The following is a 21,073-nucleotide window of genomic DNA, read 5'->3' as shown; positions in this document are numbered from 1 at the left end:
GTATTCACATATATGCTAAGCAAATAAAGAATGGGACTCCATATTTGAGTTTTCAGGCCAGAAAAGGCCTTTCCTTTCGCAGTAAGTCAGAATTTAATCATGTTGAATAATATCAATGCTTTTATTCTGTTCCCATGGAGTTCAGTTTTCAATATAAGCAGAAATGACAGAGCCTGGCACTAAAGCAAGCCTTAAAGATTTGACTCATTCCCTGGTAAAAAAAAGAAAGTGTTGCTTAAAACTCTTCAAATACATAAAACACAAAACGTTTTTCATTAATACCTTTTGTTTTGAATTACACACTATCTTTGTTTAGTAACTGATTTAGTGAACAATTTCTCTTTCTATATTTTAAAGAATACATAACCATCACATCTGGCAATTTTGCATTTCATAAATAGATAGATATGCTATCTTTAATTTTAGCATGATCTAAACAATTTATATCTACTTCCTAAAAATAGGTAAAATATTATAAATGCAGAAATAAAATTCTTTCTTATTTACAACAACCAAAAATTTTTAAATTAACCAGAAGATTAACAATTTATTTCTTTTGTTCAAATGTATCTTTAAGGTCAATTTCTACAACTTGTTAATCTATTTGGTTTATAGCTACATCTGGTGGAAGAAGATGGCATCAGTAAGGAGCTTACATGAATGCATATTAAAAAAGCCAGGTAGGATTAATTTAAATTAACAGCTAAACTGCTTTTCACTGTCCCAATTTTCAAATCTGATTATTATTCTTAGGTGCCCACAGCTTTCACCACCTCGAGCAGTACATGCTCCTTCATCATACATCAATGAAAAGAAAAAGACTTCTGACAAATATGGAGAAATACAGAGAGGGAACTTCAGGTTACAGAAAACAATCAACACACAGATCCAGCTTGGAAAAGAAAACAAAGTGTAGAAATTATGCTTGATATCAGTTCTCAAAAATGTATTCCAATTGTAAATCAGTAGTAATTACATGTCTAAGCAATTGATGTACTATGTATCATGATAGTAACTATGTATTTGAAACTTTCAGACTCTGAGGAAACATCAGAGTCTACTACATCAGTTGCATATAGTATATATAAACAATAAGAGGTAAATGGGTGCTTCAAACATTTATAGTGTGAGACTTCCATCCTGAAATACAGTCAATATGCAAACCTGATATTTAGTTAGGAAAAAAGGGATCAGGTGTTTGCAGCAAGGCAAAAATTTGCATTAGCAAAGGAAGTAAAGTTTCTTTTAAAATAGCAGCATGACATTTAGGTCTACTAACCTTTGCAGTGCTACCATTACATTTTCAATATCCTAGTGATAATGTAGAAAAGATGAAAAATACATCAGGTATCATCTCATCAGAAAATAATTTTATGAAAATAAACCTTGTGTGCATGAGCAAATCAGTTTCAGGCATCTAAAACAACTGAAGTATTTAAGCTGAAATTTTCCAGAAATATTGCCTGTAGCAAATAGTCAATATATAAATTTCAGCGTAAGCGACTAACATGTACTCAGAGATATGTCCTGTTGCATCTCTCCCAGGCCTCTGCTTTATGGGGCAAATTTGCTCTTAGATTGTAAAATAGATTTTACAGTATCTTTTGAACATTGATAAGACTTCTTGTACCTCTGGGCTCCATTCCTGACTGAGCTGGTGAGGCTTACCATTCCACAAACACAAAACATTCATACAGGAAATCACACATTCCAATACAAAGTATCTGATCATGACATATCTAAAATACTTCAGGAAGCTGATATCATGCCAACTTTATGCATTCAGAAAATACAGTCTTTCCACCTGCATATATAAGGAGATACCTGTTTCTTGACAGAGTAAGCAAAGGTAAGATCTGTTTGGTTAACAACCTGAATTTACCTAGAATTCCTGGCAGCTCCTGCACAATGTGATAGATGAGAAGATCCAGGCATTTTGACAGGTATTCACTGCCACCTTGCTGCTCTTTTCCTGGCATGGTCTTTCTGCTGTCTCTTTCAATATACATCATGAGTCTACATTTAAACAAGTGCAAAACATTAACTCTCATACCAAAGAAAATAACACTATATCTCAAAAAAACTATTGAACCAGACATTTCTGGTATCCGTGGTTACAAAGAAGATGATACATTAGTTTTGGCTCTGTAATTTTGTTGAAATTTTAGACTTTTCTTTTAACCAACTCTAAAACCAACACAAATAACTGAGTCAAGGAAAGAAACCCTTAAGCTACTTTAATAAGCACAACTCAACTAGTTTAAATGAATACATGATGTTAACATAAGGAGTGAATCTTTCTGCAAACTTAGAGAGAGACTAATTTTACAATCCACTTTATTTTGAAATAGGTAATCAATATGTGCAATATAAGTGAAAGACTAATTTTCAACCCATAAGAATTTCAAAAGCAAGCATAATTAAAGTCAACATAACAAGAGATCAATCTTTCAGTCCAGAAAAAACATACTACATAGATCACACTGCAGCCTATTAAAATGTAAGCACTAGTTGGAATAGCCATATTGAAAGAGATAAAAGCCCAAACTAGTCTTACATCCCTTCTCTAGAAATCTGGTGCTCATGATTTCTAAATACAAACTCAGTGCATGCATTCCAACTGGTAAGTACTCTGTGGTTGTGCCATTCTGAAGAATGACATTTCTCACAATGAAATGGTAACTGATTTATTAGCCACTGGCTAACTTACAAGACACTGCTTTAATAATACACCTGTAACAGAATGCTTCAGGCAAAATTTTAAAATGCTTATTTGAATAGACAGAAGGGCCAGACTTCCCTTTAGGGCCATACTATTGACATCTTTGTTTCACATTCGAACTCCCTCCGGGTCCTGTGCAAAGAACCATCAATCACTGGAGAGGGAAATCCATGATCTGGATTTTAAGCATGTACTTCACTACTATCTTTTTAAATACCCTTCTGATAAAGAATGCTCTTTTACAGAACTACAAAAATTACTTATTTACCTCAAGTGTTCATAACAAGGCTACTAGGAAATACATCTTTCTATCAAAAAGATTATACAGCCAACAAAGTAAAAACTACCTAAGAATATATTTTACAGGATTATGTCTCTAAAAAACACATTATTATGATTGAATACTGCACCCTTATCCTTCCTAACCTATTCTACAGAGACAAAGAGAAATCAAAAGACCCAGTGAGTAACTACTTTTCACTTGTGCAACAGCCCAGATGCAACACATTCAGCTGCACTTCTCAGAGACCATGAGGACATCTTTAGTTCTTGTAATGACTGGAAATTGCATTATTTTACAGGAATTTTGATTTGTCTATTAGAAAAGAACTACTTAAAAATCTGATGCTGTGCTACAAATAGAATTTTACTTTTATAAGCTTTACACTTTTTAATATAAAAATTTGAATGTTTTAAATAAAATGGACTTCTAGCCTTTTCAGACAACCAAGTAATTTCTATTCCAAAAATATTTAACTTTAAAAAAATGACAAAAAATCAGAGCTTGAATTAATTTTTTTTAAAGAAAACACTTCCATGATTTAACAATCATCTGATTATATATGGAAATACACTTACATCTGCTTGAGTTCTACTTAAAATGGGCCCAATAGACTTCAACATGAGTGATTTTATTTCTTTGGGTGAAAGAGGTTCTTTTCTTTTATAAAAGTATGTTCTATTACTTAATCACATTTGAGAAGGATACAAAGTAGGTTTATTTATTCTGAGAAAGGAAAGATAAATGAGTTCTCTCCTTTATGTTGCCCTTCCATTCACAAAATTGTCTTTCACATAGATTTTCTAAAAATATGCACAACTATTTTTTCCCTGATATTTTGGTTCAAGTAAACATTGTCTCAAGAAAACTGTACATATATAAATTCTGTAGGCAGTAAAGCATTAGCATCTCTATTTTCCTTTGACAAATTCCTCAGTCATATGTAGAACAATTCATCAGTTACTTTTACTCCCTGATGAATCTCAGTGCTCTCTCTAGCGGGCAAAACCAGGCCTATAGAAATACATTTATTCAATTCATTTAGTGGCACATTTGTCTTGCACTCAACAATGATAAAATATGTAGATGTCAGTATAAATAAGCTAAATATGATGAGGAGTAAACCACTGTCTATGAAGCAAAGGTTTGGTTTAAAAAAAAATAAGTTCAAGTGTCTGTAAGATACGGCCATAAGTGAGCTTTTACACTAAAAAAGCAAAACAACCCAAGTTTTCTGCAAAAAAAATGTGAAAGAATGGAGCAAAAAAGGGAAAATTCCAGAGTTAACAGTCTGGAGTAACAGGAAGGGGAATGAGGTCTACTACTTAAAAGAATAAGAGCTCTTTTCTTAACAGGATGATCAATATGAAGAAAAGAGACTAAAGTTCACAGAGAATGACAGACCTTCATGAAACTAAAGAAGGTCATGCATACTCTGAGGACATATACAGTCCATTTACCCCAAGAACTCAAGGACTATTTGTTAGTTTTATTTTTATTTATTATTGTTATTAGTCAATATCTGCTAAAAGAAAATTAGGAAGATTTTTAAAGGCTTTAAATTAAAGCATTTAATTTAATTAAAGGCATTTTTAATGTAGATATAGTGTTTATTTTACAGAGATGTAACATCAGATGGCATACCATGCTAACAGGTGGGTTGATCTCTATTTCTTGCCTTCCATCACTTTTTTCTATTTTTTAATTTGATACCAGCTTGCCGGGGTTTTTTTCCTGAAATCACTGACTTACATCATTGTTCCTTCCTGCCTTCCATTTCCATGTTTCCCCATCTGACTGAGCACCAAGCTTTTCAGTTCTTTTCCTCACTACTTTTCTAGATCAGTCTTAAGACATATAAAGCAAACATGCTATGCTAGATGTGAGACTGTAGTAGGTTTCCAGGCAAAGCTTTTCCTTTCAGGGCACATATAAGATTTGAAAATTTAATAAATATGGGAGGTGGCCTCAGAAAACAGAGAAAGATTTGCTCAGAGGTTATGCCATTGTGCATGGTTACATTTCTGCAGAGTGAAATGTGTCGGGAATACCACCCTGTGGATGATGGACACTTCCACAAGGGTCCATCTCTGCAGACAGTAGAAAACAAGAGGTTTGAATAAATTCTTTTGGGAGGAGAAGTTCAATCTCCAAGTGCTCTGTTACCTAGGAAATTCTCTGAAACCACCTAGATACAAAAATAACAATTCAATGAGACTAATCAGAAATTACTGCTAGCTCTGAAAAGGGCGAAATGAAAAGCCTCAATAAAACTTCAGGGTGTCCCTTCCCTGAAGAATAGGTAGAATGCCTCTGCAAATCAAGGAGAAATGAAGGAGACTAGAAAACTCAGTGTGATTAGCAAAATAAATTAATTTTCACAGTGTAAATAAACAAGTGCTACTTCAGCCTAAAGGAACTCGTATCTTCTCTAGCTGTATCACATGTGGAAGAACTGTAATTACCTACCACGGAACAGGTAGGGAAAAAGAGTAACAGGTGAATTGTCTCAATGTTGTGGAACAATGAATTCACTTCAAAATTACATTTCTTATTATATATCAATACTTTTCATCCACAGAACTAAAAAATCAGCACAAGCAAAGCAAAACAAGGAATTCATTCACCACTTCCCATAGGCAGACAGGTATTCAGCCATCTCCCGGAACAAAGGGCTCCGTCACATGTAATGGTTACTTGGGAAGACAAGTGCCATCACTCCTAACGTCTTCCCTGCCATTCCTTTCTTCTTTCCCCAATGAGGCCACGTGGTATGCAATATCCCTTTGATCAGTTGGGATCAGCTGTTTCTCCACTCTTATTTGGAATTATAAAGGTGTTTCCTTAGTCTTTGAGTAAGTAGAGACTTTTGAAAAGAGGTGCAAAAAGAAACTTGCAACCAGATTGTGTAAATTCAACTAATCAACAGGCATTACAGGGACGTGCATGGGGGACTCTGTGTACAAATACTCCAAAGGTGAATAGCAACTGCTGGTATCATGGCCAAAACCAATAGACTGTAAACATTAAAAACAAATAGGCAGGTTGTCTTAAGATTGCATTCCAGGAATTAAGACTTGCAACACTGGATACTTCTCAAGTTCCCAGCCCTGAGGCATCATTATTGCTTGCAATAATAAGGGGTTTCAGCAAGTGCCTACTTCTACTGCCTTTTATTTCCTGGTACCTGTGCACAAACTAGAAGAAAAACACAAGGAAATCCATTTTGGTAAACCCATCAGAGCTAAAATAAGCTTGCCATTACCCCTCCCTTCCACTTCCTCTTTCCCTACTCCTCCTTCCATTTTTCCTTCTCTCCCCTCTTTTCCCTGTCCCATGCCCTTTCCATCCAACAAGATGAATGAAAACAGATTAAACTATTATTTTCCTCACATGGCACAGCTTTTTCAGCTCCAAAACCCTTCCAAGGACAGATATCACAAAGGCTACTGGTGGGAACAGAATTTTATTGCCTGAATTATCAGTGAAAAAATTTTTCTTGATATCAAATCTCCAATGGCACAATTTAAGACCATTTCCTCTTGTCCTATCACTCATTACTTGGGAAAAAAAAGACCAACCCCTGCCTAGCTGCAGCCTCCTTTCAGATGGTTACAAAGAGTGATAAGGTCACCCCTGAGCCTTCTTTCCTCCGGGCTAAACAACCTCAGTTCTCTCAGCTCCTCCTCATAAGACTTGCACTCCAAACACTGCCCCAACTTTGCTGCCAAATAAAGGAAAAACTGCTTTCCAGAGAAAGACCTTTGGGATGCTGGCCCCGAGGCAGTCCCCACGCTCATGAGGCCCTGGGGGCTGTTTTTAGCACAAACAGCCTCATAGTAGTTGCCATAAAGAAAATTAACACTAACTCAGCCAAAACCAGCATAATTACCAAAGTAAATAAAAGCATTTTTCAGTGCAGTGTTGCCATGAAACAGTTATTATTGTTTTATCTGCATCATCCTTTAAGTGATGCACACTGAAAAATTGCCTTATATTGATTATAATTATCATAAACAGATTTTATCATCTAAAGCAATATAAATCCCATTACAGGTTTTAGCTGTAGCTGCTGAAGACAAACTCTTAACCAGGAATTATGTACATTTTACTATAGGCTCTTTATATTTCTCAAATCAAACATCTCCAGAAGGAGAAGTTACGTGTATCAAATATTTTCAATAGTTATCCAACTGATTTTTGCTTCCTGTGCTAGCAATTTAGAATTTTTGAGTCTTAATTTTGAAGAAACTTTTCTGTCAGATAGCTGAAGACATCTAACTAAATTCCATACTATAAGTCAATGAGTATCCAGTATCTCTGCTGTGTTTAAGATTATTCCAGAGTTATACAGTGATATTATGCATGCAACTGTCCCCAGATTTAATAGGTCACTTCTCCTCTCTGTAGCTATCTTATCTTCTGGATGTAAGAGAAAGGTTTTAAATTATCTATTCTGATAAGAGATATGCTGTTCACTAAAAAAATTATAAAGAAAACTCAGTAAATGAAGAAAAACAGTTTATCAGCTCAATAAAGCTGCTATAAGGCTTGCCTATTGTTTTACCTAATGTGTTACATTATGTATTGGTCTCTAATTAGCCCTGTCTGGAGCATGACAATAAAACAGCAGGATAAAGCCAAAAGTCATAATACAAAATCATATTCCAAATTCACAACACATTCTCATCAAAAAGACAGCTGGTTGGAAAGCATTATAAATCAAGTAAATTATTGATTATATTATTATTATTCTCCTTCACACAATATCTTAGGTGTATATATATAAACAAGCAGTAACTGTCTGTGCAGGATATCTGTCAGACCTTTCTCCAAACACACAGGAGAGTCCTATGTGGTATATCAGGCACATGAATAGCAGGAGTTACTAAAAATGTAGCCATTCAAAAAGTCACTTACAAATCGTTAGGGGCATTTTTCACTAACCAGAACACATAATCAGATAGAACATTTCTGGAAGTGTAAAAAGGTACACATTAAAAGGCCCTTGGATTCTGTACTTATTCTCCATGATTCTACAAATACTGGGATACCTACAGCTTTGCAAGTGGAGAAAGAGATATATAATGCTATCACCCCACAAGGTGTTCTCTCACAGTGGCTTCATGGTGTAACTCATCTGCCTCTTCCTTTAACCCTAATGTATACATCCTAATTCTTCTCAAACATGAATATAAGATATAATGTTATATGTGCTGTAGATATAGTTAGATTTACAGCTACCCACAAGCTTCATCCTTTTTTACTTTCAGTTCCAAACCTGCTCTATTTCAATATTGTAAAAACTACATTTACACTTCATTTCACTCTTCTTCTTACAGAACAGTGGAAGATATAAATCCCAACTAAAATTTCTTTAATCCTACTTCTCCAATCACCTCGAAACATGGTGACAATTCATATTTTAATTTGCTCCCCTTTGATACAGGAACGCTTCTGTCCCAACATAAGACAAAAAATTTCAAATAACAGTTCCCTGGTGATTCAGTAATTTATGGAAAAGTGTTCTAAAACATGGCAGAATTAAATATTTCTTGTAAAAGTCACAGGAATTTATTGGTCATTATGTAAATCACTCCCACACCACATATAGCTAAAAATATTATTTTACCTTGAAAGTCACTATCTAGAAGAGATTATGGACTATACCAAACCCCAAGATGAAGAAGGTACATAGCAGAACTTTTTATTTTGCTTTCCCACCATACCAACAACTCACTGTTGCAGTATATCTTTTGCCCCACACAAAAATGCAAATGCTCACTGGGACCATGAGTTACTTTAAAAGATGTTCTCCTTGCAAGACAGTGGATTCCCCTTGTGAATAACTGTCACCTGATGATCCCAGACAAAATAATCTCATGAATAAAAAGATTACTATTACACACAAAACAATTAAATTCTAAAACACTGGGTCAAAAATACCACACATTTTCAAGTATTTCAGGTATAACTTTAAAGACTATATCTTTGATTATCTTCCATGATCACCTTACCGTGTTTGACAACTGAGGAGCAACATCTCCCTGTTATTAATTAAAACTTGTAGCAAGACCAGAAAGGCTTTTGCTCGAATAAAAGTTGAAGGACTTTCAAGTAGACGAGTAATTGTAGTCACAAAATCCTTGGTGGAAATAAACACAAAGACATTAAAGTTACTTGCACTCTATTGTAAGACTGTATACACTTAAAAGTTTGCTCATTTTCACGTCACTCATAGCAAAAAAAATCCATAAAACACTAACAAACAAATTCTGTTCAAGACTGACTGGCTCAGTGCTAAGCTGCTTTGAACATCTTCACAAGTGGTAAAGTAAAATTAAATACTATTTAATGTACTACATCCAAAATAGTATGAAATCAATTATGAAATGTTATAAAATTTATATTTTTAAAGGGCTTACCATAAGCATAAACATAGGATATTTTAATACATTTATTTTAAAACAAAGCTAAACTATTTTCAGAATACATATGTATTTAAGCACAAATTATTAATTTTTTTAGCTATTCATTCCCTTATATGCGGGAATATTAAAAACTACACCTTAGTTAGATAAAATCTTATCTACATCAGATACCAAATTTTATACCAGATGTTCCAAATAGATGGTAAAATTGTTTCCACCTTCTCTGATTGTTCTTATCTAATCTAGTCTTATTTTGGGTTCAGAAAGTGAACAAAATCTTTTCAAGGAAGAAATAAAATTAGGACTTGAAAAGAAAGAAGGACAAACAAAATCAGAACTAAAAACTAAACTGGAATTTAAAAACTGTGTCAACTGACTCTATGCAAAAATTAGACTGAGCACAAATCAATAGAACCTGCCTTCAAAGAGTTGCACTGGATTCTCAAGGGAGTGACACTACAGGATACATGAGTAGTGTATGCATGTTATGTACAAAGTTAAAAATCCCGCTGTGTGATGCACATTTAACATACATATTGCTGTTCAAATTCCTCATTTTCTGACAGAATAACTGCAAATCAACACTGACTGTAATTTCTTAGAGACATTCTTGGCAATAATTAACTATACATCTTTACTAAAAATGGAAAAAGAGCAGGACTATAAGAGTTGGCCAAGAAACCATCAGATTTTATTCTGACACCACTTTTAACCCTGTCTTCAAAACCAGTCATCATACAGAAATCCCAGAAAAAAAATGCTATTAATTATTCTAGAACTGTCCTGCTGCACTTCAATAACTTATTTCAGAAAGAGAAGAATTTCTCAGGGATTTAAAAGTTTATGGCTTTAAACACTTCAACAGCTCACAGACCATGACTTGTAGCTCCTCCAGTATGAACTTACAGCAGTCAAGTTCTTAAATTACAATCTAATAAATGCAAAGGTTGAATTTTAATTATGTTTTGGTTTTTCAAGGTTTTTTTTTTTAGTTAAAAAAACAAAGTAACAGCAACAACAAAGTTTTTATATTCAGAAATCCCATAAAACCTCAGACATAGTCAAAGAGTTTATATAATGCAACACTGTCCAAGAATAAATGGACTTGATAGACCATGCACAAGGACACCACGACAAAGACACATGCAATTACAAGCCAAAGCACATCTATTTTTAGTCCTCATACTCTGGAAAGCAAGAATATCTCAATGCTACATGTGGGGGTTAACATGGGTTAAGACAATTAAAATTAGTTACATCAGACTTATCTGGGAATGTTCTAATAATCTGGTTTAAGAAATAAATGTGACCTGTTTGAATTTGCTTTTCTGGCTGGTTTGAGGACTGCAAAACTGCAAAAGTTTATCCAAAGAAAATCTCAAGCACATCTTTGCTGACCTGCAGGACTTAAGTGTATCAGAAAAGCCAAAAATCACTCAAATACTGCCAAATACATTATTTATAATTTCTCTGTTCTATATTTCCTCCTTCCCCTGCAAATGTTTGATGTATCCATGGAGACTCTGCAGGTTAGGATACTCTTTTCATTTCAAGTGAACACACTGCAACAAGATTATGGCTTTATATTGGATACAGAGTAATACTGCAAAGCAAGTTTAAAACAAAAGCAATGATGTTTTTGAATTGGCTACACAAGAGGAAAACAGCTAGACCACTATCTCACTACACAAGAACAGAAATTAAAATAGCAAACATTTGTTAGATCGTTATGTATTTTCAAATTTCCCTTCTATGGTTTGCAAATATCTGCGTAATATAAGTTTAGAGTTACAAAGATTTTGTTAAAGATATTTTTATCTTTTTATTCATTCTTAGTGATATTGACAAAACTATCATCTACAGTGGTAATTACTTGTCCACATCCAGGTAAAAGACAATGAATTGAAAACCATTACTGAAATATGAGGACAATGCTTATAATGCATTTACAATGCAGTTGTGACAATATATTGCTGTAAGTATTTGAATGATTTTACTTACGACTAGTTGAGGAAGAAAGAAACCAAATTAAAAAACACCCTGCCACATTATCTGACCTTTGGAAGACCTAATTGCATTCAAAAAGCTGTGACTGATTTTCACTAATTCAAAGGTGAATCTTGACAGCCAGATGAAAAAAATTAGCAGTGGGGATTTTTTAATCTACTGCTATAATGTATCCAAGATTCTTGCATTTGAGTTCTTTTTCCATGTTTTCTTTTAAAAACATAATTTCAACTATTTTGTTTCCAAAACAGGAAACTAAAAGTCTCTGTATCAGAGAGGGACAAAACCCAGTCCCTTCTGGCTATTGTAGTTCTCTGAAGTTTTATATTAGTGTAGATGATCACAGAACTGCATTTCTGGCTTTTGTTTTGTACCTACTGTTTTTTACTACTGTTCTTGAAGACTGAAGAAAACAAGGGCAGTCCTAATTCTTAGAACCTAAGGGTGCTTCTAGATAACATACACAAAGATAAATTATCTCCATCTTGAATTTATATCTTTAAGTATCTTTCAATATGTTGCTTGTGCCTATATTAAACAGAGTCACTTCTTTGTCACTACCTTCTGTGTGATACTGAGGTCCTTCTGCCTCTTAAGCTGAGCTACACAAAAATTTTACGGAACGCAAAATAATCTGTAGGCCAACACTACTCACTCTTCCCTTCTCTCATTAAGATGGACTTGGCCTCCATGAGCATGAAATATTGAAAAGTTCATGGACTATTAAATTTGATTTTTCAGAGCTAAAATAATATCACTCCAGGTGATGTGATAGCACCTGGCAGTTCAATACAGGAGCATGTTTGCATTTTTAGATTCTATTCAAGAAAAACGGAAATTTAGCTTCAGCTTCCAAAATCCTACAATCTAATTTCCAGATCACAGAACATTCTGAGTTGGAAACGAACATGAAGTCCAACTCCTAAGTGAATGGCTCACACAGGAATCGAACCAACAACCTGGGTGTTATTACCACCAGGCTCTAACCAACTGAGCTAATCTCAATTAAAAAAAAAACAAAAAAACATTCTATGAGATTTAAGTTTTTCTCAGCTATAATGCAGGTACAGTTACCAAATGTGGACACATGCAGTAGAACCAGACCTACTTTATCAGTTTTTATAGTACAGTGTTTTTTACTTACACCTTTGGGCACTATTCACACTTCTATCATTAGTTTGATATATGCTATTAAAAGAATGACTACATTTGTCTGTATTTCAATTTTCTAATCTGTAAAATTTTATTAGAATTGCTCATAAGAACTGCAGTATCAGAAAGGGAATTCTAGCCATTGTCCGTAAGAAATTCAGTATCAGTATGGGAGTTCTTTTAGTAATGTAAGTCCTATATAAAGAAGAAATTTTTCACAGAAAATATCATGCTGTAGCCATAGGCTAGCTGCACATTGCATTCTTTTGTTGAATGTTCAAGTGAATGATTTTTGACCATGCTCCTCTGACTATACCATCAACTCACAGTAATGTGCACTGTTAGTGCAGCATTACAGGACAATTTGCCACCTATTAGCGCTGTTGTTGTGGGATCTGGAAAGTTTAAGGCCAGCTGACATGCACTCACAAAAACACACTGGCAATTCTGACATGGTACAGAAATTAATTTTAGGAAAAGAATGAGTGATTTCAGGCCACATGGGTGGGATTATGTTTTAACTTAAATGTAATTGTTAAAACAATACGTAGGGAAATAAAACTCTCTCAACTAATGCCCAACAGATTATTATCATCAAGATGATTGTCAGATTACAACATACATTACAATAGAGTATCTGAGGAAAACAGAACTATAGCTCTTTCTTTCTTTGTGGTTTTTATCCTTTCCAAATAGAGGGAGATTATTACTTTAATTTATGAACTATGCAGATACACTGCCAAAAAAGAAACACTTTTTCTCTAAATACAAAATAGTTTGGGAATCAAGACAGAAAACTTTTAACCACTTCTACCAAAAATTATATTACACATAAACCAAAACCAGTTGTTTTATTCAGTGACACTAATAAGGAAAAGATATCTAAGGTATTAAAATGCTAATTTCTGCAATATATTTCACTTACAAATTGACTTAAGGACCTTTAAGGAGAGCACAAAGTACAGTTTCAGATTTAATCAGGACACTCCTTATTTTCTCTTTTAAATGTCTAAGAGATCTATGTCAAATAGCTGTCTTTACTGATTCACTACTGATTTTCCTTAGGGCCCATTATCAGTTATGGTCAGGGTAGGGTAGTCTGGATTGATTGAATCCTAGCTGCAGGAACAATTTATACACCTATTAGTACAATTTCTCAAAGATTCATGAAAGAAAGAAAAACTATACACCTTATCATTTAGATTTTAAACAAATAGAAATATAAATGAAACACATTCCTCATTTCCTGCTATTTAGATATGCAAATGTCACTGAGACATATTTTGAAAACCCAAAACCACTCGCAGTGTCAATTTTAACTTTTCCTTTCATTAAATTCCATGCCAGTGAAATATTAATCTGAAGTCAAACCTTTTCTTGAATCAGCCTCTGCAGATGAATCCCACATGACAACATTGCTGAAAACATCGTGAGCATGTACTGCTGAATTTTGCATATTCCATTTGCCAAGGAATTTAGTATAGCTGTTAATCCCACTTTTTCAATGACACTCTGGAAAGCATTAGGTGAGGAACGAGTAATTCTGCACAAAGCCTACAAAAGTGAAAAAAAAATTAATGAAACTATTATCTCAAGAAAAATACTGGAAAATAAAAGCATGTAGTGAGTTTTCCAATAGTTTAGGAATATATGGAATGCATACAGATTCATTTTTAAGACAAATATTAGGGGAAAAGATCACTTATTTTTAAAGACATAGAATTCTTCTAAATGCCTTGCTATACACTCTGTGCAGCTGAAATTCAAATATTTTATACAGCAACATCCACATCAAAAAGTCACATTACTCTTTTCCTCCATGGAACAATAATGATGGAGAATCACAGCCCATGCTTGAGTCTTTTGTCAAGCACGGAATATAAACAGCATCAGATAACACTGTACTAGAAAGGAGTGCAGGGAGAGAAAATACAGACATAGCACATGGCACAGTCTTTATGGGCACCCATAAAGGTGGGCATCTTCCCTCTCCCTCTCAAAGACAATAATGAGGTATGTAGTACTTCAGTGTCTAAAGTCTGTCCTTAGCTCTAGATACTACTTCACATCTAGGTACTTATTAGGAAACAGTGATTAGTATAACAAACTTGCAAACTATTCTCCAAATGGTTGATTTTCAAGTATCAGTGATTAAAATAACTTTAATAGAAAATGTAGATACTGACCATGCTCCAGTAAAATGAGCACAAACCTGTTCAGTGTCCACTAACTTAGCTATTTCCTAGCAAACATTACCAAACAATCTTCAGGATGGCCTCATCTCCAAATCAATCTCCTTTTGATACCTGTAAAAATGCAACCTTCAAGATACTGTAACTGCATTTGTTCTCTCCAGATAATGAAAATAAGACTTCTTAAACATTAAAAATTTCTTTTTCTTTGGCCTGAATATACTGTTAGCATAGAATAACAGCTTATGTCTAGCATAGAAGAACAGCTTATGTCAAATATTGGATTCAGATAAAAATCTGAATTGGTATTCAGGAAAATCTTTGAAGGTGACCCCCTTTTGTGAAATGTAAGCAATATTTATGATATCTTTGCTCTCTTCAGACCAGCTATACTAAGAAATTGCTGTTTATTTGGTGTGCACTCAATAGTAAGGTCTCATTTAAGAGAAACTATCGTCAATTACACAGAATACTACCACCAGAGAAAAGCTTTCCACATAAGAACACCAGAAACTGTCCAGTTCACCAGTGCCCTTAGAAACATTACTCAAAACAAAGTAAAATAGAAGGAAAAATAAGTAAAAAGGCATAAAAGAGAGTAAATCACAAACTTGACAGACATTTTATTGTTGCTGTTCATCTACTCTGCTCCTGTTCTTCCTTGTCCTTTCTGGTCCAGGAACCACATCGATTGCAGCCTTTTTCTTTTTTTCTTCTTTTTTTTTTTTTTTTTTTACTCTCTTTTTAAACACAGACACTCAATCTCAGTTCCTTAGTACAGCATGCTCTGTTTCCCCCAGGATACAATCCAGCTCTTCACCTCTATTCAGAGTTTTCAAAATGAGCGTGCAGGAGGTATGTGTATTCACTAAAAACACCCTTGAGGGTCATACTACCAATGAACCGCTGGGACCAAGGGACAGGCTGTGCCAAAGCAACATGGAGCTAACTTGGTATGCACAGATTTTCCACTGTCTTAGATCTCTGCTACAAACCTTGCCAAACAAAGGTGGCCATTGATTACTTCCAGGCAAACCTCATAGGAAAGACATCATAGGCTGTCTTCTAGTATAATACTGCAGCTTTGAAGGTAGCAGAAAAGCTCCAGCTCACCAATAGCCAAGGGGAGAAGCTTTAAATTCCCATTAGTTTGTACATCACAGAATGCTCTGCTAAATGAATGAACCCAACACTTCAGCAGAAAAGCAGAAGATAGAATTTAAATGCGGGATAGAGTACAAAGCACTCTAAATTAGTTCAGTAGATCCAGTATTGGGAGAAAACAGATGGAGATAGGACAAAAGGTGGTGGAGCAGGAACTGGAAACGGATGATTATAGATGCAAGACTAGAGCTCACACCACCATCTCCAGGCAGCAATCTTGGAACATGAAATGTTCTTAGTGAGAATAAGGCTTCAACAGAACTTCTCCTGGAACTGGCTTCTCCACCCCTGCTCTCTGCTGGAGCCTTAACCGTCACCTCTTCTCTCAGCAGCTCCAACCTTTGCCTCACGATTCTTATTGGTCACTTCCAACTTGAGATACTCCAGGGTTCTATGATCATGTCTGCCATATCCTGCTAGTCTTACATGCTACATGTGACTCGGTAACATTCACCCCTTCATGATATCTTCCATGACTCACAAGTTTGAGAATGAGTGCACTAAAGTATCTGCAATACACAAGTCTCTGAAAGAAACTATTCAATACCAATTACTTAAGAAAATAACAAAGGAACCAAATCCCCGAAAAAAAACTGCATGAGCTTTCCCAAATTAGTTTCCATTTAAGTAGCTTATGTTTTGTTACTTCTCTTCCAGCAGAAAAAGTTATCTCCTAGAAACAAAATTTTAAGTTATTTTTTAAAAAATTAAAAAACTTACAGCATACTGGAAAGAAATATTCTTCCTGCTGCTGAGCTTGTCAGAATATTGCTGTGACATCCTACAGATTTTTTTTTCTGAGTCTAGCAAAATGATAAAAAGACACAACTTTCCTACAGGCAAAATCTGTGATATTTACCTGAGGCATGTTGGACTCCAAAGTGAGAAAAAAATACTGAGACACAATCCGAATTTGCCACCTCTGATAGGCAGGACAAAGTGAAGTGTCATTTCTTGACTCCAGAGACTAAAGACAGAGAATCTCCTTGATATATTTTTATTATTGATTGAAATAATCATAAGTAGAATTCCATAGTCCTTTACTGCTGATAAACTTTGCAGACAGACTGCTAACTCCAAGTAAAGATATGACAGATGTATTTCTTAACAGAAATGTATTTTTACATTCTAATATAGATGTCAGTTAAGAATAAATTCTTCAGGATACATTCAAATAAGGCAGGAATGACTGCATAATAAAATGAAATAGGACACTGACGATGTAAATTTTTGTGGTCATACAGGATAAAAATGCCTACAAATCTGTAGCAACAGTTTAATGAATGTAGAAATTATACAGTACATTATAACATATAATAGAATATATTAGTATTTTATTTTTTAAATTAGCATACCACTAAAAACTCCATAACTTTACCTGGGAAAAGATCTTCCTGCACTAGATTTCAATATCAATTGATTGTTATCAGATGAAGTTAAGATTATATATCTAAATGCCACAGCAGCATTAATACACGACCATGATTTATATCAGGCATTGACTAATAAGTTTATCTACTTCTTAGTGTTTCACTACAAAGCAGCAAAAGGATTAAAGTATCACCTTAGCACATTCTACTTTAGAAGGTTCCTTGTTTAATTCACTTCATATAAAAGTATTAAACTTCAGTCTTCTGATAAAGGAAACAATCCCCAAAAACAGTGGAGGGGAAAATCCAGGAGCCCATTCAGACCCAAGAACACTTGTGCAAAATGAACTGACTGAAAAAGGAGATGGATTCAGCTACATGGATAGCAATAATTTCCATGAAGACCAGAAAAACTAGAAGAAAGCAGTTTCATCAAGGAAATAAAACAATAAACGTGTCTTACTCTTGCAACTCTCCTCATAGCTGCTTTCAATCAAAGCTCTCCAATATGTGAATTTGGAACAAGCCCTACCTCCAGCATGACTGAAATTTCAGTAAGTACACAAGGGAAAAGTATGATCTCCAGTAAGCCTATTGCCTTCACAGCAAACAAACATTAGTTTGGAACAGTTAGGGTTTTGTTTCTATTGTCCATATGTACATTTATACCACAGATATACATAAAATGTTGAAGAAACAGATCTCAGTGTGCACACTCAACTTGTTTGTCTTTTTAAAATGCTGGCATCAACACCCAAGCACACATTGCTAAGCAATTTTGAGAAAGAAAAGGTAACAGAATGATAAAAAACATATTTCTTACTTAGATTTTCGATTGCTATTGAAAGGATGTCCCAAAAATCAGCTGAGTTTTTCTAGGAAATTCTGGTAATTGCAGCTATCATGACCTCCTAAAGCAAACTGCTTCATCCTAACAGATGTCATCTGTAAGACAGCTTCTAGAGTAGCTTCTGAAGGCTAATATATTTTATAATACAAAGATTTCAAACACAAGACAAATATTCAGGAAGTAAGAGCTTGGCAAAATCAATGTCATTCCAAGTCCCACAGTCAACCCATAACTGCCAGATGATTCAACTTTGGAGTATAAATATTGCAGTAGAACTCACTGCACTTAACAGACCTAGATGAACAAGAAGCCCATAAAAATCAGGCTGCTGTACCTTTCACACCTACAGGAACCAGAGGTGAAGGAACTGAGGAACTCGCAATCTGTGATACTTTCAGTCTACTCACGTGGAAGAGATCACACAAACACCAGCACTGTCCAACTGCACTGAGCAATTCATAAAGCCTCACCGGACTAGTACATAGTGGTAGCTATCAATAGACACAAAAAGAAAAAAAAAAAGAAAAAAAAAAAAAAAAAAAAAAAAAAAAAAAAAAAGAAAAAAAGGAAAAAAAAAGGGGGAGCAAACTAGGCTACAACAAGGTCTTCAGGTTTTACCTTCCTCTTATACATTTTTTGCAACTTTCCAGTTTTTCCAGCAGGAAAATTCTCTTCTCATCAGTAGTGCTTAGCATAAACACTATGATGAAGAAAATGGTTCTTTGTGGTTCACCTGAACCTGGGAGGATCCAGTGACCTGGGTTTTCAAAAGAAGCAAAGGACACAGAGGGACAAACAACAACCCACTCCTCTCATAGTCTCTTGATAATCATCCAAGGGCAAGGTGAGGAAACCATGTGGTATTGATGACATTAACCTCTGAGCCCACAGCTACAGAAAGCCATAGTGAATCTCCACTGACGACAAGTTTATTCTTGACAATCCAACATGTAACTTCTGCATATTACTGAGCAGGGAAAAAAGCTCTGCCCACCTCAAGCATACCGTATTGTCCAAGAAGAAATTGAGTTTTCAGGAGGGGAAAAGGAAAAAAAAAAAAAAAAAAGCCCACTGACAGTTCCTCCTGTGATCTCTTTCAGCTCAGTGTCTGCATGCCATTGAGACAGACGGGTTCTCCAGAATATGCTGTTTGCTGTGGTACACAAGGCAGCCATAACTGGCCAATTGGCCCCTACAAATGGAGCAGGCCCTGGGAGACTGCTGGGAGTCTGCTGTAGGAATCAAGGGAATGGTAAATGACGACATGAAGTTCTCCAAGCAGACAGCAGAGAAACAAGAGGAAATTTTCATCATGGGTTGAAAGAGATTAAAAAAAAAACCCCAAAACTATGATCTAGTAGCAAACAAATGACAACTGCCCAGTCTAATGATTGGCAAGAATAGAAAGTACATTATACAAAACAACCCTTATAGCAAAAATAGTGATAGGAGAGAGGATCGAGCAGGCTACTTTAAAAACTCAGTAAGTAAGGGAAGTCATAACTGTTATCTCCAGTTTTTTCCCATACATGCCGTTGTGATCTAAGCATAAAACTCACAGATCAAACGGGTGAAGTCTCAAAAAGACCCTTTCTAAAAAAGCAGCCTAATAGCCAGACTCACACATATACTTTACATATTCAGAGACAGACTATTCTGTACCCATGAAAGTTCTAAGACAGTTTTTGCCAAGAATTTCAGATGCTACAGAGCAAAGGTTTTTATTTTACTAAACAGGTTTCCTGTTCTAAAATGTCAAGACATTTTCCCAATATTTGAGCAGTTTATATTGGATGCAAGACTCTGCCACATATATACACTAAGACAAAAAATCAATAAATAAATCTATTTTTTTAAATTATAAATTTATTATACCACTTACCTCTTCAGCCACACTTCAAATGAATTTTTATTTCTCTCTCTTTTATTACCTTTATGCTAGATGTGTCTATGTGCATACTGCTGCAGCTGTGACACTACCATTTTCCATCTGGAAAGCAAGAGCTCCACCCAACCTGGCTGTGAACACTGTCCGGGAATGGGGCAGCCACAACTTTTCTGGGGAACACTGACATTGTGCCAATGCCTTACTACTCTCACAATAAAGACTTTTTTCCCAATATCTAATCTAAACCTATTTACTTTTAATTTGAATCCATCCCCCCATGTCCTGTCACTACACGCTCTTGGGTTAAACTCACATTCCTGCTAAGTATTTTCTACCTTATAAATCCTTTTGCTCCAAACCTTCTCCTTGCATGTCATCACTCTATTTCTCTTGCTTTCATTCTATATTGCCTTGAAAATTCAGGGCAAAGACTAGGCCCTGACAATTTTGTAAAAAGAAATTTGATTAATTCAACTAAGTCTTCTAAACTAGTCTTTGATAAAAAGAATAAACAATTCTCATTTGAAACATCATCGAGAAAGAGAATTTCAATTTTGCAAGAATTTAATAGATTCTTTGAAAGGTTAAAATTTTTAAACATAACTCATTACCAGCATAAGGAAATATATGTTCTGGAAAATGATGAATCACCAGAATTATTCATAAGCACTGAACTGTAATAAACGTATTTTTCAATTTCAGAAATTTTTCAAATATGTTTTAATGTAGTCTGAAATATAAAAAACACAAACCTACTGCAAACATGCTCAAATACATTTCAATTCCAATTCAGAAGGTTTTTCAGAGTAAAGGCCAAAGCATTACACTACCAGAAAAGGAAATTCCTTACCGAAATAGGAGTTATCTTCAAAGAATCTCCTGTAGAATGTGTGAAAAGGTACCACAAGACAGGTCCAATTTCTCCTGTAATAAATCCTTGTGCATGGCATGAACGAGTAGTACAAACATTCTCAATTATCTTTGCTGCTATATGGTTCACTACCCGCTCTTCCTATA

General features: G+C 34.9%; 1 protein-coding gene across 2 annotated transcripts in view; it reads right to left on the bottom strand.

Annotated features, from left to right (window-relative positions):
- The window catches only part of ULK4 (unc-51 like kinase 4), a 207,841-nt gene that overhangs the window by 143,390 nt on the left and 43,378 nt on the right, over positions 1–21,073 (bottom strand). For both annotated transcript variants that reach the window (XM_041466458.1, XM_041466459.1), the window contains exons 19-22: positions 20,907–21,068; positions 13,964–14,146; positions 9,020–9,147; positions 1,883–2,016 (exon numbers count right to left, since the gene is read on the bottom strand). In XM_041466458.1, the coding sequence (XP_041322392.1) occupies positions 1,883–2,016; positions 9,020–9,147; positions 13,964–14,146; positions 20,907–21,068 (607 nt within the window). The remainder of the gene's footprint in view (positions 1–1,882; positions 2,017–9,019; positions 9,148–13,963; positions 14,147–20,906; positions 21,069–21,073) is intronic.

Source organism: Pyrgilauda ruficollis, unplaced genomic scaffold, assembly GCF_017590135.1.
Source record: "Pyrgilauda ruficollis isolate IOZ18807 unplaced genomic scaffold, ASM1759013v1 scaffold2, whole genome shotgun sequence".
Lineage (NCBI taxonomy): Eukaryota > Metazoa > Chordata > Aves > Passeriformes > Passeridae > Pyrgilauda > Pyrgilauda ruficollis.
Note: the sequence above shows the minus strand (reverse complement) of the source record. Positions and strands in the feature narration are given on the sequence as shown.